Here is a 26742-nt window from a genome sequence, read left to right as displayed (position 1 = left end):
CTTTGCCTCTGATAAACTACAGTCCGCGCTGGATGAGGCTTTTAAGTCAGTGATGTTCTAATCTGATCTGGTTGGTCTTATAGTTTAGCAAAACAGCTTCACGTTACCGAACTCCCCAAGTTTAGAAGTGTTTGACCTTGAGGTATTGGGTTGCTCTGAATAAAAATATTCTGTGTCAGGAGTTAGACGCACTACAACTGGGGAAGAACAGAGGTCATCACTAGTTCCTGCTTCTAATTTTCTGTAACCCATTAAAAACTAAGTTGAGAAAGAAGAAAATAATTTTTATCCAAATTAATGGCTAGTCAAGTCAATTTAGAAGATAATCTATTGGAGTAATATTCAGACACTTCCTTTTGTCACTAGAGCTTTGATTATTTTTCCACTAGTTTCATCTATTATTAGCCATGATGAATCATGGAGTAGAAGCTGATGCATAAGGTATCTGGGAGTCACGGACAAGAACAACTTTGTAAGAATCCATGAGACAGCCAAGTACTCAGCACAGTGTACTCTTTCAAAACCTTTCAAAAACTGTATTGTTGATACAAGATTTTTTTACATGCCCTACTCTACTCAAACCTTTACCACTTTCACAGGTTTATCAGCCCATAAGAAGGATGCTGTTTAGTTACATACCTCTCTTCTCTCTTAAGTTACTTCACGTGCTGGGTCCAGAGTGAAGGTGGCAATGCCACTGGTTTCTGGGAACCCAGAGGTTTTGCACTGTATATGTAGAGCCAGAAACTTGCTAGATTATCCTTACGGTTTCCCTGAATACCTACACATCCTGAAATTAATTTGTAACAACTTTAGCAGTTTTTAGCGTTTTCTATTTCCTATCATCACTGATGATGACTACTAGTAAGCCAGAACAGTGCAAACAATGTGCATACAGCAAGATATGAAAACCCAGATTATATTATTTTAGGAATATTACAACAAAGCCTTCTGTATTAGCTTTTTTTTTTTAAAAAAAAAAAACAAAACAAAACAAACCACCAAACTGAATTGGAAAAAATGAGAATGAAAGCCAAAACTAGGAGCTAGGAGTAATGTATTTCCTTGTCAGGCAGTCAATCTGAAATTTTATGTATGTACTGATATATGATCAGATTTGTTACCCTTTTAATTCTAGACAAAGTTTCTATATGAAACTGGCTAAAATCTTTAAAATTACTGCATTGATGATTGCTTTGTGATATTTACAGTAATCGTTATACAGAGTCTAAGGAATATTTGCAGTAGCATTTTTAGATTACAAAGGCAAACTTGTAGAGGTAAAGCAATATATCACAAGTACATTACTAGGAGTAAGATAAGGTATTGTCTTAAAAATAGATTATTTCTTTACAGTTCACATAAAAGTAGTGATTTGTTCATCTGATATCCAAATCTGATATTTAATGTTAAAATGAAAACCAAAGTGTGCAATTAATAGAAAAAATGCAAGAATTTATAGTAAAGATGCAACTATTTCTAGTGTAATAACAGGACTAAAATTCACGGGACTAACTGGTTTTGACCACAAATTGTATGTAGGTTGCCTTTTCCCATAAGAATTTACTCTAAAATAGTGTATGAGAGAAAGTTTTCGGTTGACCTTAGGCTGATAACTACATAGATCAATTTGGTCGTTATCAGAGGCAGAAATGCCCTGTTACAGAGAATGCTGCTGATAGATATGGTATGATGCAAAAGTTTAAAGGCAGCAACAAAAAAAATAAAAATGAGTTGGAATAAGAGCAGATGATTTATGTATGTACATCTATGTGTGTACAGTAATAACAAACACCTATGTATACAAAGACTCTATATATAAAGAAGGAACATAATGACACCTAATCATGGTATTCAAAGAATTTTTCTCCTTCAGCTTTTTTTTCTGATTTGCACTTTAAGGTCACTTTCAATCTTTTTTGGTACGTAAGGGTCAGCCATTTGACAATTCTGGCTTTCTGAATTATATGGAAATATTTTTAGAATGCTTGCCGCTGCATTAAACCAAAATGTTAATGGCTTCACTAAGTCAAATTAAATTTTAATGGCCATAGTTTAATTTTTCTTTTAGCCTGTTCACATCCTTTAAGTAGCATTAAATGTGATTCAGTTGTCTTCTAATATCACAGCTGACCTGAATAGCCTTTTCAATTAGCCTTTTAGATGAAGCAGATCTGATACATTTTAAATAAATAAAGATCTCTTTTTATTGGTTAAATGCTGATATTCACAGCTCATTTAATCCATTTATTGAGATGCAATGTCAAAAGAACAACAGTTGCTTTGTGCAATGTTGGTGAATAATGTGTAGAAATGAGACCAAAAAACAAAAAATCACAGCATCTTTGTTTTGTAAGCGAATGGAATTTAAGAAAGAGGAACTCAGAAAGATCTATTTAAGGTCTTAAGAAAGATGCATGACTGAGAAATGAAGAAAATTATTTTCCAAGAAGTTACACACTGAAAACATTTTAGGAAACGGTGAGGAAAAATAGTGGCCTAAAAATGCAGAGTTCCCTCATCAATTTATTCTGACATTTTGCAAATAATCTAATCTTTAAACAGTAGATGGATGTCCCATGTTTTTTAAATCTGTTAATTTTATATTAATGTAATATGTTTTTATTTAATCTTTTCATGGATTATTTTAGTGTTTACAATGTAATATGTATACAAAAAAGGAATAGAAATTTTTATAAATGTATTATAGTTCATTCAAAAGTGTCTTTGATGTTTCCATAATTCCATTTGATGTTTATTCTCATTTTTGGATGACAGTTTCTGAAAACCTTCACTATATAACGGAGACGGCCTACTGTGATAAAACCTTCACTGTGTATGGGGGCAGGCGTGGGGAAAGAGGCTTCTGGGTTTACTGCTCAGCGTGGGATACAACAAAAACAATCTGGGATGTCTGTTATGTTGAAGAACTGGGTTGCGGATGATTTGGACTGTAGATTTATCTTTTCCTGTGGCTTTGGTTATCAAAGTGCAAGAGAATGGTATTGTCATTAGCTGGAGAAGATATCACCACTGGCTTAAGTTTTGCTGTTTTAGTTGCTTGTATGAGTGTCAGATTATGAACCTGCCCACAAGTAACTTGCTTTCTCCTGCTGTAAAGTCCTAGCTCTGAAACAAATACCAGTCTATCATGACAGCTGGCTCATTAGACTCAGCTAAGTGGAAAGAAGCGGTGACAGCTGTCAGTACAAATAACAGTACTCCCAGCTCCAAACTCCAGTGGCTTGCGGAGTGGCACCCTTTAAGATAATATACCATTAGAATTCCAAAATGTTAAAACAGATTTTGCATTATTTACACAATTATCCAGACGAGATTGCCAAAGTGAATGTTTTGAAAAGTTATAAAAGAAGACTATTTATAGTATGTATATACAGTATATATATATTTATGGAGCTATTTATAGTCCCAATATATCAGTGAAATATACTTAATAACCTATATTCTACTGACCATTCCCTTTTTAAAAAGGTTAGCAATAAAAATTGTCGTGATTTTTATTATGCTAAATTAACTAATAATTATTCATTCAGCATTTTAAAACAATTAACAGATGCAGTATTGGTTACTATTAACATTATGAAAATTAAACCTGTAAATTACTAAGTTCTGGTATGACTTATATTGAAAACACTTATCTTTTTTTAATTATTATTTATTTATTTTATTTTTGGAAGGGGAAATGCTCTGCCTTTCCTTGGACATGATTCTCCCAAATACACAATTCTTCCAATATACAAATACGTCATTTTTCAGTGAGCGTAAAACACATTAAATAAGCTCACAAAAGGTCTTTTGCACAAGACACAGGCATCGGTGCTGATACAGTGTGAACAGGAGACCATTTCGTCCAAAAAAATCACATCAAATGCAATGGCCGCAGGCATTGTTATAACATACAGTCTGGGGCTGGGGCAGGGGGGCAGGTAGCATGATACAGAGCATGTACTAAAATTGATTTATCGGTGTAATTTTATAAGTCTGAAAATCTGCTTCCTACACTAAGGGTGAACTATTGCTCTTTGAATGTTTTGGTAATTTGGGAGTAGATGAGCATGATATGTCATGGGGGAATAAAAGCTGTTCTGATTAAAAGGAAGCTGTACAAATAATTGGTACCTAAGATTAACATGTACAGAAATGTATTCACAGACTGAATGAGCTTCATTTTCAAAATCTGTAGAGAGAATGACAAGTAATTCTTTACAAGAAAAATCTCAGGCAAGATCAATGATGATAACCTTAGAACTATTTTGTAGCAGTCGTGTTATATGTGCTGCAGTTAATTTGAAGTGCATAAAATAGGGCTCATGCAGTTTGCAGACTCATTCTTTTTCATGCCACTGATATTAGATATATTATAATAGGAATATTATAAAGAAAGAATATTAATATCTAATTTTCAGTAAGTTTTGAATTTTATCACGATTCACCGTGTATAAGAAAGTCTCAATCCAGTGAAGATTTGATAAAAACTTTTTGGAGTTTTATTTTAAAGGCGTTTCACTGATGTTTGGGTTGTGTTTTTTGGTTGTTTTTTTTTAAATACTGGGGCAGAATTTGTATATCACTGGGTATAGAGATGTTCTATAACACCATTGATATGTTTTGGCTTGCAATATTCACATTGTCAGCATACAGAAACTAAGATCGTGAATGGAGTACATCGCACATTTATATTTAGGATTAGTTGGAAAATATGTGCCAAAATGTTTATAAGCATTGTTTGTTTTCTGTGAAAATTTTCAGTTCTTCATTAAAGAAGTGGACATAAATGTTATTCTGTTGTCTCGTAGAGGTTATAATTCAAGTGATTTGTATTTCTTTAGTGAAATTTTTTTTTTAGTCAGAATTTCTTTTTCATGACGAGCCTCAGTTATAAAAGTTTCATGCAATATTGTGTCATTTCACCTAAAGACAGGGGTATGTGCATGGTGGGAGAGGTAGTCAGAAGCACAGAAACCTCTGTGAAGTGTTACAATGCCTTTTCAAGATCACTGAAATGTGTTGATTCGGGGTTTGGACAAGAAATTGAAATGACAACTTGGATTAAAACATTTCTTTCTCATTTCTATTTAACAGTCCACACAAATCCTTCTACTTTCTCTTATTTTCCTGACCAACTCTGCTAAATCCTCCTTGTAAATAACACATAGACTGATTATATATAGAGAATAAACTATCAATTACAATTACTATCACTCACAATTTGTAGCAAAATCAAGCACCAGCAAGTGTTTTTCCAGTCATTAGAGATTTTTTTAATGGTTGGAGTTTTTGGCCTTTTACATGGATATTCCAGGGAGGCATCATATTTTCAAGTACTGCTCTGAAAAGTCACAATAATCAGAGTATCTCTTCTGAACATTTGGCATGAAGACAGCTAATATCATGCATTGATTTCTGAAATGCTCAGCCAGTGAATTTAAACAGTCTGATTTTAATACTCAGGCCAGGAAGTATGATGAAGTAGGATATTTAAAATCTACTACTTGAAAAGTATTTGCTGTAAATGGGTGAGCACTAAAGGTTTTACAGGCTGCCTCACAAATAAATAGCTATAGAGTAAAATATATTCATGATAGTACATAAAACTGGTAAGTAAAAATCTAAAAGTTATAGAGCATTAGGTACAAGGAGGACTATTAAGATAGTGGAATATATTCAGGGAAAGATGAAGTAGCAAGATAAAAAGAGACAGGAGATTTCAGATAAGGTGGTAAGATAAAAGAAAAACACGAAGAACAAGAGGTCAAATCAAAGACGTACATGGCCTTGATGAGATAGGGATGCGTATTTCCTTAGATAGTTCTGCTGCTTAGATTTTATCTATAAAATACTTTCATTGGGGTTCACCTGCTAAAAGGAGAATGCCTTACAAAATCCAAGCAACTCAAGGTGGGAAAGAGACAGATAGTAACACTGTCTTTGTAACACTGAAGACCTGCAAAAGAAAGCGGTACTTGAGTCTAAAGGCAAATCGAATCAAACTCCGCATAAAGGCAAATTGCTACAAAACTCTGCCAGCAGTCCTCAACTAAGTTCCCGGCAGTAAAGTCAGGTGTAAGGTAGCATTAATGGGCCAAGCATAGAGCCTGATTGATTATGATTAAGAGATTTAATTAATGTGTTCAGAAAGAATAGTGCTAATGATGCTTAGCCAACTTTCTGTCAGACGTACATAGGTGTACCAGAAAACAAGTGTCTATTTCTTATTTTGTTTCAGACAATTTTACTTAAGCGTCTGGTTGCCTATGAACTCTGATGCCTGTCCCTAAGCAATTCAGGACAGATGTAGAAATTATTCCTTACATTTTGTCTCGTTTGCAGTCTTCCTTGCATGTGTTTTGCTTCCTTGCATGTGTTTTGCTTCCTTTGAGAGCTTTCTGATGCCTCAAATGTTTTCAGATATATTTCTGACTATTCATACAGCAAGATAATTTTTGTTTGTTAGTATGCCTTACTCATAAGTTTTTCAGGGCATCTATGCCAGAGATGAAGTTGTTCTGAATATTTTGCTCTCTCTTAGCGAGCAGTTACAAAGATGAACAATGTTATTCTGTGGTTCACTATTTGCAAAAGAGATTTTGCAGGCTCAGTTGCCGCACAGTTCAGGGTTTGCAGGATCAAATGCCTGTTGTTTAGAGTCATAGAATCATAGAATTGCCTACGTTGGAAGGGACCTTTCAGATCATCTAGTCCAACCATCAACCTGAGTCAAGAGATTAAACGTTCTAATTTAAATATGTAAGGTACTGCATTACTTTTATCATGGCTTTATTCCTAGAAAGCTGGCTTGAAAACAGGATATTTATAGCAGTTTACTCATTGCTGATTTACTCTTTAGCAGAAGTCAAAGTTTATTACAGGCTAGCTAGTTGCTGTAAAGATGGTTGACAGCACAAGCAAGGAACGATATTTTCCTGGCAGATAATCCTGAGAAAAGCAGCATCGGTGACCTTGTACTATGCTTAGAGCAACCAGAGGGTACATCTTGCAGATCCCTGTGAGCAAGAATAGCCATAACGTTTTAACGAAGTGTGACATGATCATGCTAGTGGTGTAGGGGCATTATAATGAGGAGGTAACTGCTGGCTGTATTATTTATTTTTTTTTTTTGTTAGGATGTGAGTCAGACAGGGCATTTTCTACATGTCAAATAACAAGGAAAAGATTAAAAAGGTTAAAAATAAATTATGTAGGAAATGCCTGAATTACAAGATATAGCCAGAAATAGTCCTTCTAGTTGCTTTCAGTTTAGGAATGGTGGAATTTATCATGGATTGTTGCTGCGCTGTGGAAGAGTTGGATGGAAATGTTTCAGGCAATCTTTTTGAAGAATGGAAAATTAGCATTAAATAGAGAGCAGCAAAACCTGGTGAGATAGACTCAGTTATAATCATCAGCTGTGAGAGCTGTTCTGTGATACTACTAGGGGCAATCTTGGAGAACAAAAAACCAAACCTAACAAAAAATTGATTCCCTCATCTCACATGCAAGTTTATAAACTCACGTAAACTCATATTAATTCATAAACTAATAACCTTACACTATATTAAGTTAATGATCAAAGATTGCAGAAAATTTGCCTATTAACTTGGAACATAGACACAGTTCTAGTGGGTAAACACAGCAAACATTCCTGGTTATTTGATCTTATTGCAGAGGTTACTGTGTCCAGTTGCACCTAGTTCGTTTGCTTTACTAATAGTATCCTCATTGACCATTGTTGCTTATGAAATATCTTGATGTTGATATTACAGCATACGCTCATATCACTACCATAAGTAGTACTACATCCAGACTTGATAAATGTAGATCATATCTCCACCATTCAAATATCATAAATGAAATGTGAAAAATCTATTGGTACATTCCAGCTAAAAGGTTGGTGGGAGCCTTGACACTGATTTCAGCTTAATCCTCACAAAAGAGAAGGATGCGTTCATCTGATTGTTTCAAAATTTGAACCGGCAAGAAATGGTGACCCAGGAAATGCATCTTTGCATTTCACCTAAAGAAATAAAAATATGTAGTTACAGTGAAGACACCCTTAAAATGCCCCATAACCTGAGGTCATACAACAAAGTGGATTCAAAAAGTCAAGATTATATTCAGAAAGAAGTCAGAACAAGAGTTTACAGAAGTGACTGGTTGTTTGAGAGACTCTGTAAATACATGGCTAGAGCTTTACCATTTCTGAATCAGAAAAAAGGGCACAGAAAGAACATTCACAAGTTACATTCTCAAACAGAATATCTCCTTGTCGTGGTTTGGGAATTAAGGAAGTGGGTTAATAGTAATCAGAGAAGTTTTCAATTTAGGATTAAATCAACTAAGCCAACTTCATGAGCTCCTTAGACTGATGGAGGATCATGTTTTAAAGCAGAGCAAGGGAATTTTGTAAATTCCCTTTAACAAGATTTCACTATGGAGAGATTTACTTGAAGTAGAAGGTAGATTTAATGTCTACACTTTAAAAGGCTTTTCTGGTATGGTTATACTTGTAGAATATATTGGCAGCCTTTCTCTATGAAGATGCAGTGTTCCTTTGCCAGTACAGTTTAAATGATTTTCTCAAGTCGAATAACCTACATTGGCCTAAAGGGTGTAACTGTTTCAGCTCCAGGGAACTGCAGTGTGATTGCACACGACGCAGCTATCTTGGCAAAACACTGATGTAGACCAAGTAGAGAAGTTTTTATTTCAATTTGTGTTTGAAAACTGAGGGCAAAACAGGTGTAGTTGGTGCGAAATATGTTCATTTTAATAGTAAATATTTTCTCTGTAAAAGTCTAGTTTTCTAAATATATGCCACAGGTTAAAAGTAAGCTTCTCTTCCCTTAGACAAAACTAGGTCTCAAAAGAGAGCAATCTCATTTTCTCTAGATTATACTTCTGTAAGCTTCTCAACTACGTTACCTGCGGTAGGGCTATGCAATTGTAGTTATGGGAAACCCATATGTCAGCCCAATCCTGGAAATACTTAACAGTGCACTCTAAAAATTCAAACGAGTGAGCAATGTTGTTAAAACTAAACAGATTGTACACATACTTGAAGTTTAAACTGTGCATAATTTTTCAGTACATTAGTAAAAGCTTAGTGTCTTGATAGGAAGGTGAGACTCAAACTCACCATCCTGCAGCGGTGTGCTAGCAGCTACACAACTGTTTAATTTGAAATTAGCAGATATTATATTCCATTAGCTGGAATAGATTAATAAAATATCTTAAAGTAATCACAACTAAAGTAGAATTATACATATTGCCACGAAATACTAGAACGTTCAACTTCATAAATCAGCTTCTCCTGTCCTTGTGACTAACCCAAATACATGAACAATTACTGGCACTCCTCAGCCATCACACCACCAGCTCAAACAGAAGTCTTAATCCTATTTTATGTTAGAATTTGGTGTGTGTCTTTTTTTGGGTCTTTTTTTTTTTTCCTCTCCCCCCTCCCCCAAGTGGATGCAAGCAATGTATTTCTCACTTCAAGGAATTTTAATAGAAAACCTGTCATGTTTATATAATTTCCAGTACAGCTGAGCAGGAAGCAAATAGAAACCTTTATTTTTATGGTGGTTTGATTCTACAGATTGTCCCATCACTGCCAAATAAGTGAAACTCAGGCTGAACATCTAATATCATTCAGACATGCTGAAAATGCACGTTTCCTTCCTTGCATGAACATTAATATTGTCTTTTAAATTGTTTAAAGTGAATGTTTTGATTTTTGGAAATGCCAAAGCAGACATGCACGAAAAGGAACATTTTGATGGCAGTTTCTCTGACAAAGGGATATGACAAAGGAATAATCTGTTTGAAACTCTCAAGAGAATTAGCTAGAGAGAATTAAAGTGGGGTGGGATTGAATGCACATTTTCAATCTACCACCAGCAAGCTTCAATACAGCAAAAATTGTTGCTATAAAGCTATTTGTTAATTTTGTTGTAGTGTTAGTATAGAGGAATACCTTTTTCTTTCTTCTTTCAAAATAAAATATATCTTAAATATCAGCTTATATATATTAATGAGATTCTGAGCAAGTAGAATAGAAATATAATTCTGAACCAAACAATTCCCTCTTGGACAGTAAAAATCTAAACTAGTAAATGGAAACTGCCTTAGTTGCAAAATCATTTTTTCCAGTTAGAAAAAAGTGTGACAAATAGCTTCATAAAAGCATTTTTAAATATACAGCTTTCATAATTAATAATGCAGACTGTTGTCTACTTATTTCAGTGAATAATTTGAATGCAGCTGACCTTTCTGTTTTCCCTGCTGCATTATTAATGATGTTGAAGAGATCACTAGGTTATTGTTCTAGCAATATATAACTTGCTTAGTTGAGGTTTTGGTTTGCAACTAATGATGATTGAAATCTGGCACCTGAGCAGATTATGTAGCAGCTGAGATGGAAACAACAACCTGGAAATCTTTCTGACTTACAAATCCAGAATGTCAGTGCATTTCAAACATTCAGTTCCACCTTTAGGCATTTGGAGTATGATGTATAATCTACTGCCAGCTCTTGATTACCCCATCTAAATACCTCAGAATGGCAAACTTCAGTCTGGCGGAACACCAGCAGAAGGTGGACGCAGCACCTGAATTTGTCTTGAATCAGAACAGTATCTATATATAATGATTAATCTAGATCCAGAAGAGTCCAGCTCTCTCCCAGTTTGTGGTAGCCTGTCCTGAAAAGTTCTGGTCACCAGCTACCTCCAAAGAAGTCATATGGAAGTCCTAAATACCCTAACCTTCTCCTTTCATCATCTCTTTTCTTTTTTTTTTTTTTTTACTCCCAAAGTTCTTTCTGAGAGTTCATTGAAACATCTGGCATTTTTGAGTGCTCTGATCTCTTTGTTGTATTCTTCATAAAGAGTTGTAGGTGGATTTCCTTGGCTCTCCATCTGCATAATTCTAAAGTCTAGTTAAGCCTTTGAATTAGGCCAAGAGACATTAGGTATTTCAAGGTGTCTGAGCAGGTCTAGTCTAAGATGCCTGCTCTTATAAATAATAAAAATGTACCTTATCTCCAGTCAAGCCTGATTCTTACGTACTTGCCTGCGTATTGGAAAGTGTTCTTTTTTTCCCCTGCAGATTTCAGAATAATTAAAATTTTACATTTTTTGGTCACCAAAGATACTGTACCACTGTCATACAGACTGCTTCTTAAGAGTGAGACAGTTTGCTCCATGTTTTCATAGAATATACTGACAGAAAAGTTTACACATGCAAAACTAGATAGATGTTTTAAGACTAAAGTATCATCTGCATACCCAGATGATATTTCAGCTGAATATATGAGATCACAAATCCCCATCAATACTCATCGGAGTGTATATCTTTTTCAAAGACAATTGAAGAGGCTTTTCTTTGCCATTGATTGGCACTCAGCAAAATTTATGTATGCAGGAAGTTTCTATGATGTCATTTGAAATGCTTGATTGGAATGGAGTGTAATTTGAAGGATTTGCCAAGACAGCGAAAGCAAAACTTCAGCAATGTGGTTCATGACTTTAAATAAAACTGTGACAGACTGGTATAGTATGTTTCATAAGCTTTAAAAGCTTGAAATTATATGGACAGCTTCCAGGTACAGTTGCATTATTCACATGAAATGATTCAAAGCTTAAGCATAGTTTTGTTTTGGTTGGTGGAATAGTGAATTTACTTCAAATATAGAATTCAGAGAGCCTAGAGCTGATAGTAGCAAAAAGTCTTCTTGTGTGCAAGCCAAAAAGGGATAAATATTCAATATTAGTGTATAATTGGTGACAGCCACATTCAGTCATTTATGTCATGGAAAGCTGGAAGAAAATAATGCCATCATAGGCAGTACAACTATTACGATACATAGAGATAGCCATACTTTCTAATTAAGAAGTGACTAAATTCTTACATGACCATTATCCTATTTTGCTGTGTCAGTAGAAAACAGGCTGGTACAGGTGTAGTTTTATAAACAATTTTAATAGCGTGTAATAAATTTAGTTGAAATTTAATTTTGTAACTGTTTTTCACAATTTATGTTTTAACAGCTCTGAAGTAGAGTTAAGCTTGAAGGGAATTAATTTTAGCATGAGAGTAATAGGTGGACCTCCTCAAGATAATGCATACAAAAATAGGTCAATCAGATTGTCTGTAATGCTTTTGTTTCATAGAAACGTAGAATGGTTAGAGTTAGAAGAGACCTTAAAGATCATCTAGTTCCAACTGCCGGGCCATGGGCAGGGACACCATGGCAAGGATTTGTGGAATAATGTTTTATGGTCAATTTTTTTTTTTTTTTTTAGATCTTCGATTTTTGACTTCCATTAAATTTTGCATAATGTTCCACAGCATAATATTTTGCTTAGATACCCATGTATAAAAGAATGCTTATGCAGATTTATTTTAAACTGAATACGCTTTGAAATAAACATTTGGCTAAAAGTCCACAGAAGCCAATACATAAACCTGCCATTGACCATTCCTTCCTTTCATGAGGTAGGGAAATAAATCTTTTTGACATTTTGCATTCTAATTTTTTTAACTCATTATATAATTTTAATGCAGATAATCTGATAGAGCTTTATAAGATCAGTGGATAACTTTAAATTTAGCAGTAGTGCTCGTCACTTACGTTCTTCAGTTGAACAACCATTTTTTGATTTATCTTTCTTTTTATAGCATTGAAGTAACATCAAATATCTTCTAAAGCAAAGCTTGAAAAAAGACATCAGCACGACATGAAGAGGAGTACCCAGGTGTCTTGTACTCTGAGAAACAGTGCCTAGGTTCCTTTTGGGTCATAAAAATAGACGACACATACAGTCAAGCATAGCATGACATACGCTCGGTCTTTGAAAGTGCATTTAATGAGAGACTAGGTGAACGGCATGCATTACTATACTTCCTTGAAGCAATGTAGTCACTGAGGGTGAAATTAGGTTTTAAGTAAGATTTAAGTGGTATTGCGCAAGTTTCGCACTGGTTCTCCTCACTTCAGTGATTTTCAGCCTTAGAGCATAACTTGAAGTATCCAGAGATGTGATCCCTTCTGCTGCAGCAGGTGTCACTTCTTTATCCTGACTTGATACAAGAAAGATCTCTTAAGTAGTGCATTCTCTGCATTGTTAGGTGTTTCCATAAAATTCTCTTTGAATGGCAGCTACTGATGCGCCATAGCCGTGTTATCCTGCTTGAATAAATGAGAAACCATAAGTGCTTGGTTTTTGTATCCAGTATTAAAACTATATTTCCTTATGCTGTATAAGTAAAGTTGCTGCTTCTAAAGGGAAGGGGATTTTTCCATTGCTACTTCATTGCAGAGCTGGATTAACTTAAAAAATAAAATAAATAGCTTCGACGGTTATGGAAAATGAGTTTTTCCCCCAGTGAATTAGAATTAGTGTTACATTGGGCAAAAAAAGTAGCATTTTAATGAAGTGTCCACCCTCAAGCAGCTCTTCCAGAGAAGACACCAGTGAATCTTTGCCAAATATTTTATTTAGTTCAGCTGGGTTTATGTTGAATTTCTTAGCTGCTATATGCTATCTTTGGCAATTGGAACCTTTGTAGAAGCCTGATTTATAGCTGCCCATGAGAACACTGGTTCAGTTTTCACTATGTTTTCAGTTCAGAGACAGTCTAATCTAAAATTATTTTATTTTTAAATCAGTGGGAAAAGTTATTCTGCAGATAAAGTTACAACATCAATTATCTTCTTTTACCCACAAATTACCTTAAAATGAGTCAGAGTATCTCTCGTAACTGTATGGTATCTTTTCAGTTAAATATATCATGAATTCAGTTTTAATTTTAATTGTTTTTGCTGGTGGCAGAATTTATTTCAGTTAATTTGGTTTGATTATTGCTATTTCAGACATTAATCAGCATCCTATTAAACCAGCTCACAGATATTAATTATGCCCCAAAATAGCTCTATGATGTACAGTCAGGGAAGAATTAATTCTCATGGGACAGGAATTCCTGAATTTCCTTTGATATGAAACTCAGTCACTTTGGGTTTAGATTTCCAGAAATATTTAACTTTTTATCAGCTTGTTCAAACCAATAGGGTGACTGAAATGCCAGGCACTAAAATCAGAGTCCAGCTACAAAATGTTTCTGCAAGTATTTTCCCACACTGGCACTTCTTATTTCAACAGGAATTTTATAGTACTCTACCACCTATATGGCATTAGAAAGAATATATATATTGGCACTGGCTGGGAACCACTAGTGTCAAACTACCTTCAAAGGCAACTAGGATCTAATTCAAATAACAAACCAGGAGAACAGACATTTTCCCAAGAAGCCAGATATTCCCATATCTATCTTCCACAGAGCCCTGATCAGATCTTGCTTTGTTTTCCTCGTTATGTCAGACATACTACTTTATTTTTGAAAAGCAGGGACTGGCTGCATATGTAGACTGTGGTAGGATTCATTCACTTGGGGTGAAATAACAAATGACACCTGCCACAGAAACTTGCAGTGTAAAGTGGGGAGGATCCGTCTTGGTTATTCATTTTTTAATAACCATGGGTAAAATTATGATCTAGGAGTTGTATTTATCCGTTGCTTAAAATAACCTGATAATCTATACAGCGCTCTCTTCCTATTTACCACCCCAGTCCTGCAAGGAAGGCTTCCCTAAGTTTCGCTTCTAGAATCAGAGTGAGCTATGATTCCAAAAACTACAACCTTTGGGAAGCTTAGTATGTCTTCCTGCGATAAATGGTATAGATGAGCCTTCTGACTATCTATTTGATGAACTATAAAATGGTGTCTTGCCTCTGGCATCCTCGTCAATCTTAAGTCTTTGTCATGTTTAAGGTAGAAGTATAAAGATCATGCACCTAGAGAGCAAGTGAAGCTGGTAGTAGGGTTTGGCATGTTTGAGTGCCCCAAGTTTATTCTGGCTGAATGCTCCCTCCTCCACTCTCCCTCCGCTGACAAAGTAATCGTTGCATGGTGCAAGTCAGTCTTGCAAACAATTACTTTTTGCATTCTGCTGTCTCTGCTTTCCCTGTGTCAGTGTTTTTGGATTGTTAACTTTGGTTGAGCTGCTTTTGCAGTTCAGTGAGCGTTTATTTTCTTGCTGCCTGCTCTATATGTATGTGAACCACCATTGCATTGACACTGTTGAATCTAAATGTTGTTTTGAAAATGTGGAATTGACTTGAATATTAAGGAAAACTGCCTGGCTAAAGCTGACAGTGATTTGAAGAACAGCTTATGCGTGGTGTACAGGGTTTAGCAGGTCATTTATGATGGCAATGGACAAGTATAGTATTATGCTGCTGTTAATACTCTACAGTATTGATCAGAATATGTAATTAAGAGTTTCTGAGGAAATAACTTCAAATAAATGTTACAGCATTTTATTGTAGTTTGGAAGATCCTTTCTGTCACAAACAAGATAATTTTCTAACTTTTCTTTTTTTAGCTATTACCCTGTTCTTCTTGCAAATGAAATGAGAATGTTGCAAACGTTATAATTTCTTCCATTCAGCAAAATCCTTCAGCATGAAATCACGGTTGCAGAAACCCTTGCACAGATATGGTTCTGTTCATTTCCTTGGAAAGCCCCTTGTTCCCTTCCTGTCAGTGTACTAATTACATACCTAGCAAAGGTCAATGTCCTTTTGAGTCAATATAGCCGCTTACTCTAGGTCCAGATTTCACACCTGAGAAAAGGTCAGAAGAAAATGCTGAAATAATTACTTTCTGATTAAATTCTAATTCAGTAAATTCACTCAGGCAAAGTATTCTGAGAATTTTACTTACTGGTCTACTTTGTGTTTATATTTCATTAAACTGATAGTAACTTATACCCCAATATTGAACATTATGAAACAAGGTTTTGAAAATCTGTAGTATTACAGCCAAGAATTGTTCTTGGCTGAATGAAATCTGTGACTACTTTTGCAATCAATGGAATTTTTCTCCTCTGGCTGTTAAACAGTCCAGGATTTTACCTTCTATGTAATAGTTGTAGCACTGTCACATATCAGTACTTCCAGCTTAAAGATATTTTTTTTCCTCTTTATAATGGGGTTTATACAAGAAAAATGTGTAGTTCCTCATAGTTTGAGTGACAGTAACTCAGAATTATTTTAATATCTGGCTGTAAGAAATCGTCCATCTCTTGCTCAAGGTCTCAGCAAAGACTGCTTAATAAGCAAATCCACAGGCATGCAAACAACCTGGGATTTGGCATAAAAATTCCTGTTCCTCTTCTGAGAAAGGTACATGCTGGTGGGAGACAGGTAGTAGAAGTGTCTTAATCGGGACTGTGGTACTTAGAGACAGAATTACCATGCCACTTCTATTTGGTCAAACTTAACTGCTGTCAAATAGTAGTTCTATGTTGTCAATACAGCGGGAGTAAATCAGACCTCGCATAGGGAATACCTCCCTAAAGTAAAAATACGGCATCAATATCAGAATAGTCAGAACAAAATCTTTGGACTACGTATGCATGTGTGTGCATGTTTGATTATAGCTGTAATTATATGTTTGACTCTGCATGCACACTGAGGCTACTAGAGTTTTGCCTCAGGAACATGCATTTTGTGGTAACTATAAAGGGTTTGTTTTCTGTATCTAAAAGGAGTGATTCTGCTACTTATCCAAGATTTTTCTTTGCTGCTTAAAGAAAAGTTCATTGTGCTATATCCCAATTTGTCCATTCCTTCAGTTATGTGTAATCTTCTGCAGCATTTAATCCCTTTTCCTTTGCCGCACAATCATCATTTCTGCAATTGCATTTAGTCTTCCTAGATGTTTACACATATCGCTCATCTATATTCAAGGAAATATTCAAATGGACTCACATATTTTCAAATCCCTTGGGGGTGTGTGTCTGGAAGCCGGCCTCCCTGCATTTCCCAAATGAAGACTGCAGAGATGACGACACTTAATTTAACATGTAATGAATTCACATATTTCTTTCCACAAACAAAGGACTTATCATTTTTTTTTATATCAGCTTTCAGCATTTTAGCTAGTATCCTGCTTGCTATAGAAATGAATTTCAGCTGGACTGCTTTTAATCTGGAATTTTTGGAAAGGAGGGAGAGATGTTCTCTGGTATTTTGTGCGCGCTCTCTACGTGCTGTCTAAGGCCCGCTCCATGTAGTTCGTGTCTGAGATTACTTTCACTGATTTTTCTAGCTTTCTGTATCAAAATACAACTAGACAATAAAATGGTCAGGAAAGTGAGAGTTTAAAAATCTTACCAGTTTTATGGTGAATATTGTTTGCATAGCAATTCCTGGCAGCCTGGCTTGTTTTGCTGTTTTTGCTAATAGCAATCGTTCCCAGGAAGCTATTTCACAGCTATGTGTTTTTTCTTATTCAATGTGAAGGCTGCAAATTATATGGATAAAACAGTCATTAACATTTTTTAAAACCATTTCAATCTGCCAAATCTGAATATTAATATTATCATAAATGTACTCTTTTAGTAAATACAATCCAGTTTCATCAAACTAACTCAGCTAATATCCAATGTTAAAGTGTTCATATGCCTTCCTCCACAATCAATATTTTCCCACAATTTTTACAGGAATAAAAAGTTTGGTCAAATAGAAAGAAGCCTGAAATATCTGTGTCAAATCTGTTTCTGTTCTCCATTTCCCCCCACTTCATTATGTTATATTTTGTGGCAGTCAAGTGAGTGTATGAGTTGAAGATTTATTATGTAATTAGCGATATGCAGTTAATTTGCTTCATTCCAGGAACCCCACATAAATTTATGCTTCTTTATTATTTAATATAGTTGATCAGACATTGGAAGTGAGCACCTGTTAGTTGTTGGTCTTCCAGGTTCTTAAATTATGTATGCTTGACTTCATGCAAGTGATTTATGTCTCTGATATCAGTGGTGGTGTTCTCATGTGTAAAGTTCAGTATGCCTGTGTAAACACGCAAGGATTTAGCACACATGCAACCTCATTCAATCCTTACAAATGCTATCATTATGCAACAAGAATTTTGTCTGAATAAGGAATAAATAGGATTTGCTTAAGAAATGAAGACTTGGCCATGCTGTGACTGATACAAAATGAAAAAAAAACCAAATTATTCGGAAATTTTCCATCTGTTTTTTGAGAAACAGAAATACAAGTTGTCCAGCTTGTCTCCAGTCCAGGGTCTGCGAGTGCGGAGCCAGTGGGCCGCAGTCATCTCTGGTGATCTTTCTGAGCAGCTGTTGAATACTTTTTCTTCTTCTGAATATTAAGTGCCTTCTTCCTCAAAAAGAGTGTTCAAGTGCCCTTCCTAAGATGATTTTGACAGTCTATTGAATCACAGAATGTGGCAGCTGTGAAGGAAGAGTATTTCAGACTGCTCTGGAAAGCCTGATGCTAAATTGGATTCCTGGTCCAAAATGTTTAGCCAACAAAGCAAAGTTCACTTTGCATTTCTAATCAGAAGTCAGGCAAATAATTTGTTATTTAGCCAACAAGGACAGATCCAAGGTAAATCATTCAACCTGAGAACTGTTTTCCCACAGAAGTGAAGTCAGAGTTTTGCTTGAGAAGGATTTGTAAAAATTATTATAATCCCCCTTTGAATGAAGTGTGAACCTCTGAAAACATGAAAATGCGGTTTGTAAAGCAAAACATCACAGTGACCCATTACCAAATAACCTAAATAAACCAAAGACTGATCTAGTACAGTATTCAAGCTTTTAAAGTCAGAAGTTGTTTTTATGATCTTTTAGTACTGCAGGTAGGTCATTCAGTTAATCACTGTAATGGTTTGAAGGACTTCACAGAAGACTTCTATCCAAGTTCTGGTTTATTCTGGTTTATTCCACAGCGGGGTAACAGTTGGATTGTCAAATGAGAGAAAAATTTTACACCTATGAGAATATGATTCTAGGAACTTGAAAACTAACAGGTGGAATAAGAGGGCTGCACCCAAGAAAACAAAAAATCTAATTCAGAGCCTGTAAAATCAAAATTCCAGGGAAACAAAAAAAAAACCCCAAAACATAGATCTGTGTATTCCTTCTTATTGTTCCCATAGTCTGAATGCTAAGCAGACGAGTGAAAATGCCAATGGATTAGAGCATAAAATATTTTTAAAAATAAATTACTCATATTGGGGAAAAAAAGGGTGGAATAGTATTGTAGGACAAAATTATAAAGACCTGAAAGAAAACTGGAGATAGAGGAAGCCAGTGAAGAAAAACTACAGTACAGCCAGCTTAGCTGGAAAATGCAGGGCTGTGTGTATGTGCTGTGACTAACGGCAGGCTTGGATAGGTCTGACCGGAGCTGAAGAAAGGGCTTGCTCTTGGAGAAGGGCCCTCACAATTGAATGGAGCCAATAGAGAAGATGGTGGTGAACAAATCTAGGACTTAGACTGCAACATTTCAAAGGAGAAGCACAACACAATGTCAATAGTAAAGATAATAATAAATAATTTTTATGACAGATCCATTAAAGGTACTGTGCTGTCTGTGATTTTACTTTGATGCTTGTATTTCATAGAAATATGCCTGAGCAGGAGATGCAGTTACTCTTATAAACATAGGCTGTTGATGTTCACTTTGTATTTCATGCACTTTAAGGGCTTGCAAGGTTAAGGAAAGCTCATATTTTGCCTAATGCAAGCAGGTATGTGGAAACAGAGTATCATCTTCTGTATCCATTTGAACTCTGTATAAGCACAAAGATTGCTAAATGGTTTTCAGGGTTTTGACACATAACTCATTGCTGCAAAAATGTGGTTTAAGCTCCTCCATTAGTGAAGTTTTGTGAGTGGTAGAGAAATGTCAGTCCATCTTTCCTCAACTAAAGTCAGTTTATCAGAACTGTCATTGGGATTTCAATGACATTATATTGGGGATTTCATTACATAATATCCTGGGATTTCAAAATACTCTGCACAACTACCACTCTAAAATGTCTAATCATGCAGATGTTATCCTTGTAGAGTAAGACAATATGCTTATCCTTTGCCATACATTTATATATCTAAGTTTTAGTCATAATGATAGCTATGTTTGATGACTTGGAATCTAGATTTTGTATTAAAACAACAACAGCAGAAAGGAAAATTCTAACAGCCTTAAAGATTAGTTGACTACTAAGAAACACTTACCAGCTTTATACAAGTTTAGTCAGCCAAGAATTGAACAGTTAATTAACAGTGCTCTGTCTTTTATAGTCTTCAGGCTTGAATAAATTATTAGGACAAAACCTAAGCTGCAATTTCAGTTCTGCAATGTGCCTGTTTCCTTATAGCTCCAGCCCAACAAGGATTTAGGTTCAGATTTAAAGAAAAGAAAAAGAAGATGTCAGTGGATCTGAATAGCAAATCCAAAGGTTGAATCCTGTTCCAAGTCCTTCCCTGTTCCCTGATTGCTCTGCTCCTAGGGGCACCTACACTTTTGCTTCATAAGAGCCCCAGCATTTCCAGATGTAAGCAAATAATTTCCCAGATCCTGCTTATGCCCAGGTGGAATCTGGAAACTAGACAGATTATCACTCTTATTTCATAGGAGGCCTAGAAAAAAGGCAAGCTCTGAGCAACACTCATACACATTAAGAGGATGTATACTATTTTTTCTAAAATGTCAGTGCAGCTGTTTTCATTTTTAAAATAGTACTCAAATTTTATATAAAAGCCTTGTGATTAGAGTATGTAGGCAGTGGTGTGCCAGAATCAAATCCCTACATCTCCCACCATCCATTAGTGTGCCAAAATCACGAGCCTGGGTAGATTTATGCCACCCTGCAGCATAAAATGGGAGATGATGGAGCCAGGAAAAGAAAGTGTGATGTAGCATACTGACTAGGGTGCCCATTTAGAGATGAGAACTCTTAAGACTCTGCTCCCTGCACCAAGCACTGGCTCTGTGTTTTGTATTTGACAGCCAATGGATCACAAATAACTTGGCTGTGAAAACATCAGTGTCCTCCTTCCTGGATGAGTGGTTCTAATCCAATAGCTAATAACAAGTAAGTAAATAACTTGTGGATGCTGGCATGGACCCAAAGGCTATCTCTGAATTCTGGTCCTGGAACTGTATCCTGGTGGAAGGCAGAAGGAGAGGAGATTGAGGACGTGTCTCCTGTGAAGCAGGAACGTTGCCAATATTCCTAACTGAGAAAAATGAGGCAATAAAAAGATGAGGAATCACTGCACCAATCTGTGGGCTACCAAATGCAAGACAAAACCAGGCACTGATAGCATCAATTTGGTGTTTTTCAAGCAAAGTCTTTGTTTTCATTTTAAGTGAATGATGCTTAGTTAACCCCCTTGAGTCTCTGGATCATGGTGGAGCCCATCTGTAGCCCTGTGTGAGGAACCTGCTCTCTTGAATGTGGTGGGGTTTGAAAAAGACTACAGCAGCATTACTCTTGGTGAGCTTCAGGAATGAACAAGAGATTGAGATTTCATCTCTGAGGCGCTTAATCGTGTGATGAATTCTGGGTTTTTATATCCAGTTTGAAGACCAGAGGTCTGGCAACTTGGTGTTTAACTTGTATATAATCAATTCCTGTCTCATATCTAGTATTTAGGTATACAGTCAGCTTGAGCTTCAATTATGTGTTTAGAGAGTTAATTGTTGATAAACAAATATATATGTTTATGTACTTCCTGAGCTAGGGGCAGAGCACCTTGGCACTATCCAATCCTATGTGCCCTTTATGTCATTTTATGAATGCTCATGGTTGTATTTTTGTATGTGTACATACACAAATATATAAATATATATATACGTGAGAAGCCCTACTCTGCTGAAATCAATGGCCACGTTCCCTTCAGCTTCAATAGAATGATGGTCTGAATCCACGTGCATTTTACTGCATCTTTTTGCATGATTTACAAGATGTGAGTAACATATATTATACAGCTTTTTAATTTACTAGATTGTTTTTCTATTTTAAGGACGATAATAAATTTTTCTAGGATGAAATACATTATTTGGTAAAGAGGAAATGTGGAAATTAGACTAAATGTTCCAGTAAGAGCCTGACAAATTCAGTCAGAAATTAATCCAATGTGAATTAGTTCAAAGAGAAGCTGAAATATAACTCTGACAATAACAGTAATTTTATATTGTGTGCTTTTATATGAGATTTAAACACTCTAACTTCACAAATGAAAAGCATTTCGATAAATGGCCTTTGTCTTGGGAAATAGATGGCCAGTGAAACACCTTGGATTTCTTGGGATTGTATGGCTGGATTGATGCAGGATTTTGTAGATGTGGTTAACCTAAAATACGTATGTGTTGAGTGCCAGAGGAAGAATTGTGACTTGGCACCCGATTCCATTAGCTTCCTATTTCTTCCTTTGATTTTTTTTTTTTTTTTTTTTAGTAATTTTAGGCAAGTTTTCTAATGTCACGTTCTGCATTTCTAAGATAGGAATAGTAAATGCCTTCCCTTTGAAAAAACATTTTGAGACATGTAAGTAAAAAGTGCTATGTAAGAGCTTTGGATTATTATGGTAATTTAAGAGATAATGACTGTCATCCTACAAAATAACTCAGAAAGTGTTACATGGAATACAAAATGTTTTTTAACTTCTTGAGTTTGAATTGCTGTTCAGTTTCTAAGCCTAGACTGATGCTTTGTTTGAAACTTCTTTTGAAATAATTTCCACCTGTTTAAGCAGTTTTGACTTTGCTGCAGACACGGCACAATAGTTGCATTATAGTGAGGTAGACGGCTTCTCAAATGTAAAACCTCGATTTTCATTTCCTTACATCTTACTGCTGATGCTGTTCAACTATCCATCAGTTAGATGATTTCCTGTCACACAAATGGCAGTTGGCATGTCTGCCAATCAGTTCTGTTCCTGCAAATTTCCAAGTTTAAGAAATCAGATTCAGTTTTAGGCACTATTTGAAGAGAATGATCTATTTAATTAAATACAAAAAAGCAAACCTTTTGGCTTTTGCAGTTCCCATTTTCACTGCTTGTATAACAATTCACGAGTTCTCTGAGCACTGGACAAAGTGTTGAACTTAAACACACCTGAGCTATAACATCACGTACCCTTGTCAATGTCAGCAAGACTAGACTTGAACACAGGAAAAGGATTTGGAGGTGTGCTACACAATTATGTGTCACCACTCAGCCTTTGAGTGCTTACTCCACCTCCTGCCTACTGCACCTAGTTGCAGAAATGTCTCCTCTACTCCTTTCTTCTTAGGCTGGCCTGGTCCCAGCCAATAAATAGATGTGTATGCAGTCCCTGTTGTGCTGTTTATACCAAAATGAAAACCCTGTATTGGTTCTGCGACCCTCAGATGGATTGCACTCGAAGATAAATTTTCGGATGTCCTCAAACATTTTATAATTCTTCAGGGAAACATTCCGATAGCGTGCTTTTGCCTGTTTTCCAATGATAGCTACATCTTAATCTGACTTATGTTTAACGCATTTGGTAAGTGGATGAAAGGCAAGCTGAATGCTTAGACTTAAATGAAGAAAAACAAGAGGTTATGGCATCATTTTTCATTAAGAACATTTACAATTAAACTTTGTGCATATGGATTTAATTGTGAAATCCTTAGTGGGTGTAATAAACAAGCTTTAGTCACATTAAGGCTGAACTGTTCTTGAAAAAAATCAAGCTCAATCTCTTTAAAAAGCACTGTTATATTTTAAAAGAGAAGAAATGTAAAATACTCAGAGATTTTATGTCTGCCATTAAAAGAAACAATAAAATTATTCATAATCATAGTTTTGTTCATTAAAGTGTCCATCAAAAGCTAAAGAAGAATATTTAAGCCTGCATATATTGCTGCACCGCGTTCATAATATGCACATAATGTGTATTTTGATTATGATTTTTCATCCAAAGATGACTGAAACCTTTTCTGTGATTTAAGGGGAAGAAAGAGGGAGATTTAACATGACCAAATGGATCTGCAGTATCTAGTTGAACAACAGAGAAAATACATCAAAAAGCTTAAATTATTGCTTAACAAAGAACACTGACAGAGCTGATAAAAGAAATAGAAGATTCCAATTTGATTATGTTTCAAGAAACATTGCTATCGCTCTATGCCACAAACACTTTTTATAATGCAGCAAAAATATTCTCTTCGAAAGTAGTTTGAAATTCAACAGGAACTTAACTTTTTCGGTCTTGTTATTAATTGCTTATAGGGGTAAGAAGATTGGACATGATATAGATTTTTTGATCACCAATCCAGGATCAAAAGAAGATGAAGAACTTCTCCATAAAGTTGTCGACTTATGGAAAAAGCAGGTATGAACTAAATAACATTTGGCCAAAAAAGACATATTCTAATAGCACTAAATTAAGCCTATATAGTGCTTAAAGAATATTGACTCCTTTTTATAAATGACTGCAATATTTTGAAATTGGATACTGCTCTATTTGGTTATTAATCACAGTGATCTAGGTGCATCCTCCAGCTCTGAATGCTGAAGTTGAAAGTTATATCAGAATTACTCTACACACATTCTGTTATAACTTACCCTAAGAATATGCAGCTAGTCAGAGGTAAGAAATCAAGCTGGGTGCAGTTTTGAGTGACTCGGCGAAACTGTTCTTATACTTGAAACAAAACTGTATTTGTTTAATTCCTCCATGAGATGGGAGTGTGTTCTCCCAAGGGGAACCGCTTCAGGGAGTTCCAGCTTTAAGTGTGGTGGATCTGGGTGACCTCGTGGTGTGAGGTGAGCAAGTCTGAAAGCCCTGGAATTCTCGCTTCCTTTCAGCCCATACATTAGCATTTTTCCTGGGTTCTGTTGGAATGTTGTCAAAATTGGCATAGTCTTCCATGATGTCTGGGTTTGGAAGGATGCACACATTTCACAGAGGAGTTGTTCATCTAAGGGGTTTGGTTTGTTTTTTCTGTTCATCTTTTTTCAGTTTCAAGAGCTTTAAAGTTGGAAGGGTCTGAATTATAACAGGTGCAGTTACCTCAAAATATTCCTAGATCAGAAATCAAGTACGTTGGGAATGATAAGACTTCATTTCTTCTTCTACCTTTCTAGCCAGCTAAGATATTTTCAGCATTTACTACCTGTACTGTTCAAAGCAATTGAGTACATTTCAACAAGTAAAAGGTCAACGCTGTGCCTGAGGTGAATCACCAAATGCTCCGCTGCTAAGTAAAGTCACCGTTCATTGCAGAGAGCCTGGAGAGAATGCTTTTGAATTGATTCTTGAACTATGTACTGTAATTAATGTGTAATGGGTTAACACATGAAAGACATTGAAAACATTCAACCAGACAAAATCTTATCTGACTGTATAAAGTTATCTGTTTCAGGTGGGCAAAACCTTTCAACTGGCTTTAATGGAAGGGCTTCAAACTTGTTTTTTCCTGGTAAAATACAAACTTAACTGAATTCCCCTTCTTTCAGTTGACTTCTGGTCTTTGAAACATTAACAGATTATTATTAATTTTTTAGATTTCTGAGGCTTCCATCCTATTTCTGTATGGAAAGTGCATGCATTGAAGTAGATTGCTAGCAGGTATAATTATCATACTCCAATCCAAAGCAGTGAAGCTGTGGCAATTAATGAATGCTGAGGAGCTACTGTGTTTATATATTTTTATTTTTTCCTCAGTCATTCTACTCTCTTTATTCTGAGAAAAGTTGCATTTCTTCTTGGAAGCTGTCCTTTTACCTTCTTAAGCAAACTTGAAGCCATCTGTTGGTCCTCCAAAAATCCTGTTTATTATCACACATAAGAAAGGAAAAGTGGCAACAGGCTGAGGTTAGAGCCTGCCCCTAGTGCAGCCTTTCACTCCTTCTCCCATTCCATCACACTCCACTTACATTAATGAGAGCAATGACTGTGATCTGAGAAGTCTGGCAACTGCTGAAGCTTTTCAGGTCACTCCAAGCTGCTTTCATTAAATGGAACTGAAAGGAAAGAAATAGAAAATAAATTGTTCTTGCTGATTTATTTTTTTTTAAGGATGAGGTTTGGCAGAAGTGAGTGGAGGGAGAGTATGGGAGGTCAAGGGTGGCCAAGGGTTTGATGAAAAGATTACAATTCCTCTAGGAATCCCAGCATGAAGAAAATGTCAGAAGGGGAGATGCACAATGGCCATAGAAACTAAACCCAAACAAGCTGGGAATTGTTTAAAGCTATGGACAAATATTTTCTGTGTTCTGTTTGTCCTCCACAATTTTTATGGCTTATACTACCAGCTACACTGCCTATCTACTGTGGCAGTTGTAATATACAGGCTCTTACTGGCACTACTAAAAAATAAGCTGCCAGCAAAATCAAAATGCAAAAAAGAAAGAGAGGAGTTATACTCCTCTTGCCTTTTTATTACCTTCGATTTCTAAGAGCCGGGGGCGGGGGACATAAAAAAGCCCCCAAACCTAAAGCACTTTTATACTTTTTGACAGTACACCTGTCGTCTGCTTCACAGCTTTTCACTTCTGTACTACTGCTTCAAAGCCCAAATTCATCAAAGAACATCACTGAGGTCACAACGTTCACTTCCTTTCGGCAGCTCGTAGCAAAGGATTCCGCAATGTTTAACTTCTAAACTATGGACCTCAGCCTTATTTAAATAGTTTAAAAGGGCCTTTTTCTCAGCCGAAAAGTTTAATGTAACAAGATCCTTCTGTTGAAAGCTGTTGAAAACTAAGTGGTTAAATCAACACCATCATGCTCTTTGATGCAGCTCACCAGGGATAAATGGGCCGAAGAACAGAGAAAACAAAGTCTCCGTTGAGCCTCAAAGT

At 35.8% G+C, this 26742-nt stretch overlaps 1 protein-coding gene across 1 annotated transcript in view; it reads left to right on the top strand.

Annotated features, from left to right (window-relative positions):
* The window catches only part of DNTT (DNA nucleotidylexotransferase), a 92275-nt gene that overhangs the window by 32721 nt on the left and 32812 nt on the right, over window positions 1–26742 (top strand). Inside the window, exon 8 of the mRNA XM_063338619.1 lies at window positions 24166–24268. Coding sequence (XP_063194689.1) covers window positions 24166–24268 — 103 coding nt within the window. The remainder of the gene's footprint in view (window positions 1–24165; window positions 24269–26742) is intronic.

This window comes from Chroicocephalus ridibundus, chromosome 6 (genome assembly GCF_963924245.1).
Source record: "Chroicocephalus ridibundus chromosome 6, bChrRid1.1, whole genome shotgun sequence".
Classification (NCBI taxonomy): domain Eukaryota; kingdom Metazoa; phylum Chordata; class Aves; order Charadriiformes; family Laridae; genus Chroicocephalus; species Chroicocephalus ridibundus.
Note: the sequence above shows the minus strand (reverse complement) of the source record. Positions and strands in the feature narration are given on the sequence as shown.